The sequence below is a fragment of the Glycine soja genome, chromosome 7, assembly GCF_004193775.1.
Source record: "Glycine soja cultivar W05 chromosome 7, ASM419377v2, whole genome shotgun sequence".
Lineage (NCBI taxonomy): Eukaryota > Viridiplantae > Streptophyta > Magnoliopsida > Fabales > Fabaceae > Glycine > Glycine soja.
Genome location: NC_041008.1, coordinates 340618 through 351111, shown reverse-complemented (window position 1 = coordinate 351111; position 10494 = coordinate 340618). Strand labels below are relative to the sequence as shown.

Below are 10494 nucleotides of genomic sequence, written 5' to 3'. Positions count from 1 at the left end.
TTTTATAAGATTTTATTTTAATTGTTTTGTATATTAATTTTTTTACTAAAATTTTCTTATTTATTTTAATTTCAAATTAATGTTATTGAATTGTTTATTTTCTCTGTTACGGAAATTAAAGAAGATGAATAGGCTTCTAATAATATTAAGGATAAATTAAAAAACTATTATAATTACAGATAAATTTAACGTCAATATCTAAATTTAACAATTTTTTAACGGACATAAATAATAATATTGTTTTATAAATATGTACGGAAGGAATAATAAACTCATAAAATATACATATATACACCATTAAAAGGGTAATGAACTGTACCATACATAATTTTACATTTATGTTGATATCTGTCAAAATCATAAAGTGTTCGTTTGTAGAATTAGTGGTATACTTTTATTTTGATTTATGAAAAATTGAATAGACATTAATTTAGTATTTTGATAAGAAAAATAACTTTTTAATAACGATAAGAAAAATAACTTTAATTTAGTTGCTGTCATAAAAAAAATATTAACTCTGTTAACTTTGTGATTCTCACTTGCAAAGATAGTTTAATGATATTTTTTTAGACATGATAAAGGTGTATTTGTAAAATCGTACGTTTATCCTTGTTTGACCGTGAATCTAACAACTTTTTTTCATTGCATTCACTGTAAGTTGTCTACTGTGAAGCACTTGTACAAATGGTCCACTGTGAAAATATGAAAAAGAGGGATTTAATCACTATAACACATTGTAGTTACTAAAATCTGAAACTAACACGCATATGAATTCATGGATTGAGAATGATTTTTGTTATGAGTACAAAAGAAAATTTATAAAATAAAAGACTTCGACCGTTCAAATAAATATATAAAATTAGAAATGATCCACCGTGCAAACATGAAAAACAGGAATTTAATCAATATAATAAATATACTAAATTAATGTTGCATTTACTAAAATCTGAAACAGACACACGTCATAGATGTGATTATGATAAATTCCTAAATTTGGATAATCTTTATTAGGAGGGGAAAAAAAAAATATGTAGAATAAAAGATTACGACCTCAAATAAGTATATAAAGTTAGAAGAGTAACTATAAAAATAAGTATATGAGTAAGTGTGAATGTACTCATCTTAAGTGACCACCAACAAATGTGTAAGTTATGTATGCTCCTAAGCTTATTGAAAGAGTATGATAAAACTTGATATTTATAGTGTGGAGAAGAAGCTATAAATCCTTGTTGATAAGGACTATTATTATGTATCAACTCTTATACATAATTACATGCGTGTAGATAATAACTAACATATAAAGTAACTTATAAATAACACCTTATAAATAACATATAGCTTTGAAATAATTAACAATAAATAATTGTTTTGTAGATAATTAAATATCTTGTGAATTGATAAAGAATAAAAGGTTAGAGATAAGTTGTGAGTTTGGGAGTGCAAGTAAAAAAAATGCTAATATTTTGTGTAAGATTAGTAAATGTAAGTTAAATGATGAAGATGGGCAGTTTGGGAAATAAGAGAGTGAATCATGGCTGGCATTCGTTGTTTAGTAGGTAACTCGCTCTTGTTCCTCCATTTGTCTTGCAAACTTTCTGTCGCGCAAATAACTCTAAACTAAGCACTTCCATACACAAATTTTCTCTCCCAGAAGAAATATTTTCATTTCATTTCGAGTAAAAGTAAAACACAGTTCCTGATCCATGGCATCTCGCCGCCGCATGTTGTTGAAGGTCATAATCCTCGGAGACAGCGGGTACCCTTCTTCTTCTTCTTCTTTTAATTTCATAATTTTATTTTAAATTTAATCAACAGAAAATGGGTTAAATCATATAGTCTGGCCAGAAGAGAATAAGGGTTGTTGCATTTATCTTCGAAATTTATAGTTTTTATTCAAATTTCCGATCTTTTGTTTGGATTCCTGAAAACATGAAACTTCCTTGTGTGTAAATTAGCTTATTGGAAGTATCAGAAAAAGAAAAATGGTTATAGATTCTATAGATTTGCAAATTTCTAACATAGGTTAGCTTTATATCATGCCCATGCATACCAATATTTGAAAGCTTATGATGCCAGTTGGATGCAATTTCTGTTTAGTTAAGTTATTCACCATGATCTCTCTGCTAATTGGCATTTTTCTTTTTGGCAGGGTTGGTAAAACATCACTGATGAATCAGTATGTCCAAATCTCAGATTTTACTTTTAAATGTCTTATTTATGACTTTCGGGAAATCTCTGGTGTCTATTTTTCTAGTTGATTTCTGTTAACATGATCATTATTTTCTCCCCTTACATCTAGGTATGTGAATCGTAAATTTAGTAATCAGTATAAGGCAACCATCGGCGCAGATTTTCTTACCAAGGAAGTTCAATTTGAAGATAGGTTGTTCACATTGCAGGTGAGAGATACACGAACATACTTTTTCCTTTTGGGATAAAAAATATGTCGTCTTTTGTGATGTGTTCTCCAGTTAATTACAATTACCTGCTGCTGCTGATCTGTTTTGAATTGAGCTGTTATGTTATTCAATCTCATATCACCACCTATATAATTTAAATCAGTTTTTGCACAGCTCATCAATTTATTTTTTATTAGCTCTATAAAAACTTTTATCCCATAGATTCACTAAGTGGCTCATGGTGCTGTTCAAGTGAATGTAACTAGAGTGTCTTCTATTCTCACAAGTATTTGGATTTCTTTTTAAACCTTACTATTCTTAGTTAATAATATAAATGTCTTCACTTCTTCCTCCTATATTCTTGTTTTTTTCCATACAATTCATTTGACGGCATCTGATGATTGTTGGGACTAGTACTTGACACTTTCTTCTTGATAAAAGGTCAATATTCGGTTGTATTTTTTGCTGTCATATTGATTAAGCAGTTCTGTATTCTGTGATCCATTTGAAGTTTATGGAAGAGAGATTAATCATTTAAAATTGAGATGTTCTCACCATACATGCAGATTTGGGATACTGCTGGTCAAGAGCGGTTTCAGAGTCTTGGCGTGGCTTTCTACCGTGGTGCAGATTGCTGTGTCCTTGTTTATGATGTAAACGTCATGAAATCCTTTGACAACCTTAACCACTGGCGAGAAGAATTTCTTATTCAGGTAATTTATGGTATCTCCATATCACCTTTATTGAAGATCAGAGAGAAACTCATGCAAATATTTTATTTTCAGGCTAGTCCATCTGATCCTGAAAACTTTCCATTTGTTGTGTTGGGAAACAAAATAGATGTTGATGGTGGAAATAGCAGAGTTGTAAGTTACTTCTCTTCTCATGGCATAAGGTGCTGATTTGACCTTCATAAAATTCCTGTGTTCAATTATCTGTGGTGAATAAGCTTTCTGCTATAGACTATAGTTGTGAGCAGATATGATTTAGGCTACTCTCTTTTCTTATGCATATTCACCTTGTGTTTGGTGGTTATTTCTACATGCATCCGTTCCTTACGACCTCTTTTGTTGCAGATTTCTGAGAAGAAAGCAAAGGCATGGTGTGCTTCAAAGGGAAACATACCATACTTTGAGACCTCAGCAAAAGAAGGATTTAATGTTGAAGCTGCTTTCCAGTGCATAGCAAAAAATGCACTCAAGAATGAACCTGAAGAAGAAATGTGAGCATTCCTAAATTCTTTTTAAGTTTTCTTTATGCATGGTATTATTCAGTAATGATTTACAATTATTTACTTCTAAAAGTTCCAAGTGTAATAGTTTACATTTTACTCATCACAAAGCTAAAGTGTATTTTATGTTGATTGTATCAGGTACCTGCCCGACACAATTGATGTTGGTGGTGGTGGACGACAGCAGAGATCTACTGGCTGTGAATGTTAAAGTGCAGAGAATTCTATGGACTAGCTTTAGTTGCTTGTTTTTTGCCAAAATACAAGCGATCCTCATGGATTATTAGCCTGCAAGTACTTTATTACCTATGCAAAACCAAGGACAAAATTCCAAATTTTATTTTGTATCTATCTAGTGGATTAGATGTCCAACATGTTTATTTTTCTTCTATTTATTCTTCTTTATCTTTAATGTTTGTGACAAATGTTCCTCCATGTCAGGAAATGTATGTTGAAAATTGTTTTGTTCGATTGAGTTATGACATTGATGTTCCTAGTTTAACTATGGTTTTAAATTAGGGTATAAATTACCCCTTCTGGTTCCGGACTTCCTCAACAGTCAACATGCTATACTTTTTATTTTTCGGGTCCCGTTAACCAGTATGAATTCAAAATATAAGTTTTTTTTTTAATATTGGAATTCATATTGAGAATACATTGAAAATCACGGAAAAGATATATTAATGACACTTTTTAATAAAAACTTCAAGTTTAAATTCCTTAACTAGTGTCTATTGATTAGCATTTGTCTTTTTTGTGTTACTTAACCTTTATTTACTTTGGATTAAAGTGTAACCGTTAACTTTTGGGTCAAAGCTAATGTCCGTAAAGTTTGTCACTTAACTTCACTTTATTTTTAGAACTAAAGAAGTGTTTGGTGGGAGATAAGTTTTTTATTTTTCGGGAATCATTGGTTGAAAATTTTAATTTTATATGTTTAATATGCATTTTAGAAAAATATTATTCTTGAAAAATGATGTTTTCTGATAATGTTTTTTAATCATTTTTTTTAAACTTTCTCACAATGAAGGTTAGAATTTTACTTTCTTAAGTTTATTTTTTTTTACTATAATAAAAATATCATGTCATTTTTTATTAAATTATATAATTAAATTATATAATGTGATAAATAATTAAAATAATATACATAATTCTTTAATTCCTAAGAAATTTATTTAAAGATACTCAATGTTCAATCAAACAAATCTTATTCATTCTCGATAAACATAATTCTTGCTCATAAAAGGACTTATCTGCTGCCCAACGTCCCCTAAGGCAAAAGTATTTTAGTTTTCTATCAATGCTAACCTTAACATTTTTGTTTTGGGTTGACAATAGTATTTTTTAGTGCAAATTTGTTAGAAACTTAAACTGTGTTGAATCATACACAAGGAGGCGTGTAAAAAATAGTTTTTATTTTGTATCATTTGCTGAAAATCACTTTCATGATGAAAAATGGGTGAACACCACTTTTATGAAGAAAAAAAATGGAGATTGATATTTCACTTATTGAAAGGAGGCTTGCAGACTTCAATTTGTGTAAGATTGTGTTGGGTAGCAAAAGGACACATGATTAGAATCGTTCTCAACAGAATTTTTATAGAAAGTTGCTTGTGACACTTTACCGATGATTAATAATATAAGATGTTGGCTTTGTAGAGGATGTAATGCGTCTTTTATTTGACAGACATGTGTAATTGTCCTTCACTCACGGACAAGGATAAAGATTTTTCGCAGTACCATATCTCAACCTTGATTCCATCAAAATTATATAATCACGCACAAAAAAACTAAACCTTGCACATCATAGTTAACGTAGAAAGCAATGAGTTATACTGCATGTACCGTTCTAGTAATAGCACCCGTGTGATGTAAGACAAAGAAGTTGTATTACATATAATTTAAAAATATAAAACATGATCAAATAGATAGTAAAATTCGGAACCTTTGGGCCACAAGAAAACTACTGAAATTCTTACACTTTGTTTTCAAATAGATAGTACACTATAAACATTGAAAACATAGTATCTTTCGAGCAACAAGCTCTGTGTCTGTTTGCTGAGTTTAGCGTTTGCTTTTCATCATCTCGGTTAAAATTTGAAAATAAGAAAACAGAACAAAAACAATTTAAGACTATTTTTTTTCAAAAATATTCTATTTTCATTTCTTGTTTCCACACATAACTACAAAGACGTTACTATATTATCACCTTGTTTCCTAATTACATTATTTCCAAAGTAAAATTTTAAAATACATTATTTCCAAAGAAAACCTTGCTGAGTAATTGCACTAAGTTTATCAGGAAAAGATCTGTACATCTAGTCGTTTTCAAATGGTAGAAGTTGATATACCTCAATCCATGTTTGAGGAAAAAGGTAGGCAGCTTCGTGGAGCCAACCTACTAGAAATACAGGTATTGATTGCAAGATGCATCATTTTCAGGTCAATCAGGCAACTTGGATTCTAAAATTTTTGCATTTATTCATATGATTTAATGCAAACAAAAAAAATCCCACCTCTCAGGCAAAAATGAAACTAAATGAGCAGCAGCTGCCATCTCTATCAAGTGCAAAGGCTGTGAACGAATATCATGAGCATCAAAAAGGAAAATATAACTAACTTGATAAAACAGAATCTGGTTGTTGGTGATATATAATTGAGATTCTCTATATGTAATATGCAGTTTACAACATTAGAGAGCAAAAGGCCTAAAAGACCACAAAATAACAACTGTTAGCAACAAATATGACAGATTATGAACAATGCGTCAACCCATCTTTGCTGCATATTCAGCAAATTATCAGCATTCAGCAGGACCACTATTTCTCTGGGGAGAACAAAAAAATACACGAGTCTTCTTTGTTAAAACAGCTTTCAATCTCAAAAAGATAAAACTGTCAAAGTTAGCAAGAAGCCATCTTCAATCAGATTGTTTTGCACTGTTTTGCACCTGTAACGGAAAGTACAAGATTTATAATTTGATTTCAGTGTGGCAATAAAATATCACAACCTCTCTCTGCAGGCCTTGTGAAGACCGATACTCTACCATATGATCCATATTTACCCATCACAACTAAATAAGTGTTGATATATTGCATTGGATTTAGACAACAGTTAACTTTTAGGGTAATGCTACACTGCAAATTTTTTTCCGTCCAAGCATGGCAAATCATTTATAAAAATTTAGGAAGAAAAATAGTGATTGTGTTACATTTTTCATTTTGAAAAGAGGTTTTATATACCTTTTTCCACACCTTCCCGTTCATAGAAATCAAGAAATCAAGTCCACGAGATCCACTAAACAAGTAGGCCATGACATTAGGAGGTATAACAAAGGAGGAAGAAGGCGTATCCATGTTCAACACAAAAGTCCTCACTCTAGTGAAAGGGGATGACCGACCATCCAGTAGATCAGGAAACGTAGCTAGAACCTGAGAATAGGAAATATGACAGTTACAGACAAACAAGGATTTAGTTCAAACTTCAAATTACACAACTATTAATCAAAATAATCATATTTGACATATAAATATGTACTTACATCAATGATATCAGGTGATAAGGATACAAACTGGGCATTCCCCATCACTTGAAACAATTCAATCAACTGAAGCAGTGAATAAGTGTCCTTAGCCAAACAGCCCATATCAATATCCACTTCTTCTATAAAAGGAAGGTCCCCCTCAATAGAAAAATCATAGAGATCAAAGTCACAGTATGTAAAAGATTGGAGCTTTGGCGTGAAAAGCTGGATGGTACAATCAGAATCAAACATTTCATCTACTCTCATCAGGGCAATGCTCAACAGGGTGAGTTTGGGGGCAAAGATTTTAAACCTCTGGAATCCTCCATAGTACTGACAGCGATGAAGATACAAGTGCTTCAGATTAAGACAATCCCTAAAAGGGTCGAGAAGCTCTTCCAAACCGCACTCAAACCGACAATCGAAAAGGTGCAAGTGCGTGAGAGATAAGAAGTCAAAGGTTGTGGTTTCAGTGGATATGTGAGCAAGTTTGAGGGTAGTGAGAGATTGACAAATAGAGAGTTGAGGAAGCTTCCCTACGATGCATTCAGCGACGATGTAGAGACCCTGAATGGTGATGGGTGGTGTGAGGGTAACATGGTCAATGATGGAATCTACGATGTGCGTGTGCCCATCATCAAGTTCATGATCTGTGCACGCAAAGTTGAGGACGGAGATGTTGCTGGAAGCATCTCTGCGAGACAGAAAATGGTCCACGAAACACTGGAAATGGAGAAAATCGTCGAAGGAAGAGTCGAGGAAGTTGAGGACTGGTAGGGAAGTCCAAACGTGCCTCCATCGCTTGCTCAAAACGCACGTTTGAACCGCTGATTTTGCGTCCAAAGTGGAAAGTATGCGATGAAGCACTTCATCGGGTAAGTTGCTCACTCTGTCCTCCTTCCTCTTGTTGTTTTTCTCTAACTTTGAAGCTTCTCTGACTTCCGTCTTATAAATGGACTCTCTTCCCTTCTCCATGCCTTCGTCTGTTTTTCTTCTTCTCTCTTAGACGAGGCAATTTGTAGAAACTCATTTCATTTTATACATATTTTTACATCTCTTATAAAAACAAAAATTTCATGACGTTACTCTTTCACTTTAATAACTTTTTGTATATGTTTTGTTTTTATTATTTCAAACATTCAATTATAAACTTTTATTCAATAGGTTAAGTTATAAATATTTATAAAATTTTAAAACCACCTTTTTAAAATCTCTTTGTATATATTTTATTTAATTGATCTAATCATTAAGCGAAAAACTAAAACTTGTTATTTAATAAACCAAATTTAAAGTTTTTATTATTTTTAAAATCATTTTTACTTTATTAAATAAATTAACATATATTTTAAAAAATAGAACTAAATATTACTTGTAAATTTTTGTGATTAAGGTTTTGCTACATTCACATGAGGAAATACAATCTATCAAAAAAATCTAAATTTTTTATTTCTATTATGTGTAAAATACTCTTAGGTCAACCAGTACTTTGATTTAAGAGACACATATAATCTTTCATTCAAGACAATAACAATAACAAAAAGATCATAGTAATTATAAATTTCTAGTTTATCTATAATGTACATGATTGCTTTAAAATATTCAAGAGGTAGATTGATACAATTTTAAATATATAGAAAGATATTAAAGAGGATAACTCCAAAAAAATAAAATTCTAAGATAACTTAATCCTTTCTTTTAAAAAACAATTGATCAAATTCCTATGAATTTAATTTTTCAAAACTACTTTATATTTTTTAATTAATATTTACTTAAAAAAATATATCCATCTCATGAAACTAAACAAATAGACACCATTGTCACTTCTTACATATAAATGGAGATTCTTTCTTTTATCCATTTAAAATTGTTTTTCTTTTTTTTTCTCTTTATCTCTTTTGAAACGTTTCTAAAAGGTCATTTAATTTCTCTAAAAGCACATTTAATTTTTATTTATTTATTTCGTTTCACTTGAATCCATCCTATTAAAGTATATGTCTTTTCACATCTCTTATGCTTTTACTCTCCTCACTCTCTCTCTCACCCAATTCTCATTTAAATATTCGTCTCTAATGAAATGATGAATTTCACTCTCCTTAAATGCATCCAGTATTATCTTCAAAATTAAAATATATTTCTAACATGCATTTGAGATATGGATCTTATGCTTTTAATGGGAACTAAATGATTTAGCTTTATTTCTTATCTCTTTCAATAAATCATTTTCAAAGTCTTTAGTTTTAACTTTAATTTGAATATTTTTTAAAAAAAATCAATAATTGATAAAAACATTATATCACAATGTAAAATATTTATCATAAATCTAAAATATAAATTTATATGTTAATAATATTCATTTATTACAAATTTTAATTATATAAAATAAACATTCATTATGTTCAATGCACTAGCTAAATTATAATTTTTTTGTGATGTTTCTACTTTGTATTGAAATCAAAGAGAAGTGATATAGAGAAGGAGATTGTTATTGACCTCATTGGAATTGCTTTTGGCCCCCTACTAAGGGGCAAACAACTTTTTTTTTTATTTCGAGAATGTTTTTCTCACAAAATCATGATTATGTTGGCTAAAATGCACAATAACACCATGATTTTGTTGCATATCCAAATTCATCTTCCTAATCACAACGGAATCATGATTCTATTGTACATCTTTTTGCCCTAAACATAGCTACGGAATCGTGATTCAATTGTTATGTTTTTTTGCACCCCCTTATCATAACAAAATCTTAATTTCGTTGTGTAATTTATTTTTATTACAATGAAATTGAGATTTCATTGTAATTAGTTTTAGCACCCCATTATCATAACAAAATCTTGATTTCATTGTACGTTTTTTTTTTAAATTGAATAAAAAAGGAAATAAACAACGAAATCTCGATTTGTGTTTCCCTCTACCCAAAAACCTCTACCTCTAAAGTCACATATATCTGAGTCACTTCTACCTTTACCAAGTAGAGGTGATTCAGAAAGAGGTGGCATTAAAGGTAGATTCAATTGTGCATTTTTTTATGTAAGAAAAATAGACAAAGAAATAGTGTTCACAAAGAGAAAAAAATTAAGTATTAAATAAAATTTCATAGGAATGTTTACCACATACTATATATTAAGATACACATCCATAAAATTAATTGGATGCACATTGAACGTTTAAAATTATTTTAATCCTTATAAAAGTCTGCTACATATTAAAATCCTTTAACCGATTGAAATTGTATTGAGTTGAAAGCTTGAATGCATCTCATGTAAGGCTTTTGCCATGAATAGTCTTTGGGTGTGTAATATCTTCTCTATTGTGATACAACAGGAGAAAATAGACAATTA

General features: G+C 30.4%; 2 protein-coding genes across 4 annotated transcripts; one reads left to right on the top strand and one right to left on the bottom strand.

The window, feature by feature from the left end:
- The first annotated feature begins 1527 nt into the window (after positions 1-1527).
- Positions 1528-4173, top strand: LOC114417895 (ras-related protein Rab7). 3 transcript variants are annotated; one of them, XM_028382948.1, is made up of 7 exons: positions 1528-1756; positions 2150-2176; positions 2300-2399; positions 2966-3112; positions 3185-3294; positions 3476-3621; positions 3772-4173. In XM_028382948.1, exons 1-6 carry the CDS (start codon positions 1704-1706, stop codon positions 3582-3584), a joined length of 546 nt encoding a protein of 181 aa, XP_028238749.1. In that variant the 5' UTR covers positions 1528-1703; the 3' UTR covers positions 3585-3621; positions 3772-4173. The 3 variants fall into 3 exon arrangements, with proteins under 3 accessions (XP_028238749.1, XP_028238747.1, XP_028238748.1); XM_028382947.1 differs by having other exon boundaries at positions 1535-1756; positions 3185-3265; XM_028382946.1 differs by having other exon boundaries at positions 2966-3265.
- A 2048-nt stretch (positions 4174-6221) lies between these two features.
- Positions 6222-8166, bottom strand: LOC114417894 (FBD-associated F-box protein At1g66320-like). Its single transcript, XM_028382945.1, has 3 exons — positions 7172-8166; positions 6873-7061; positions 6222-6580 (listed from the first exon to the last, which is right to left on the bottom strand). The coding sequence occupies exons 1-3, from the start codon at positions 8126-8128 to the stop codon at positions 6551-6553; spliced, it is 1176 nt and encodes a 391-aa protein (XP_028238746.1). The 5' UTR covers positions 8129-8166; the 3' UTR covers positions 6222-6550.
- Positions 8167-10494: the final 2328 nt, after the last annotated feature.

Bases quoted from the DNA above. Each gene is read 5' to 3' on its own strand.
- LOC114417895 (XM_028382946.1), top strand. From the start codon at position 1,704: ATGGCATCTCGCCGCCGCATGTTGTTGAAGGTCATAATCCTCGGAGAC. The intron at 1,757-2,149 runs GTACCCTTCTTC...TCTTTTTGGCAG, and splicing joins ATAATCCTCGGAGACAGCGG to GGTTGGTAAAACATCACTGA. The intron at 3,266-3,475 runs GTAAGTTACTTC...CTTTTGTTGCAG, and splicing joins ATGGTGGAAATAGCAGAGTT to ATTTCTGAGAAGAAAGCAAA.
- LOC114417894 (XM_028382945.1), bottom strand. From the start codon at position 8,128: ATGGAGAAGGGAAGAGAGTCCATTTATAAGACGGAAGTCAGAGAAGCT. The intron at 7,062-7,171 runs GTAAGTACATAT...TCCTATTCTCAG, and splicing joins TATCACCTGATATCATTGAT to GTTCTAGCTACGTTTCCTGA. The intron at 6,581-6,872 runs GTATATAAAACC...TTTCCGTTACAG, and splicing joins ACGGGAAGGTGTGGAAAAAG to GTGCAAAACAGTGCAAAACA.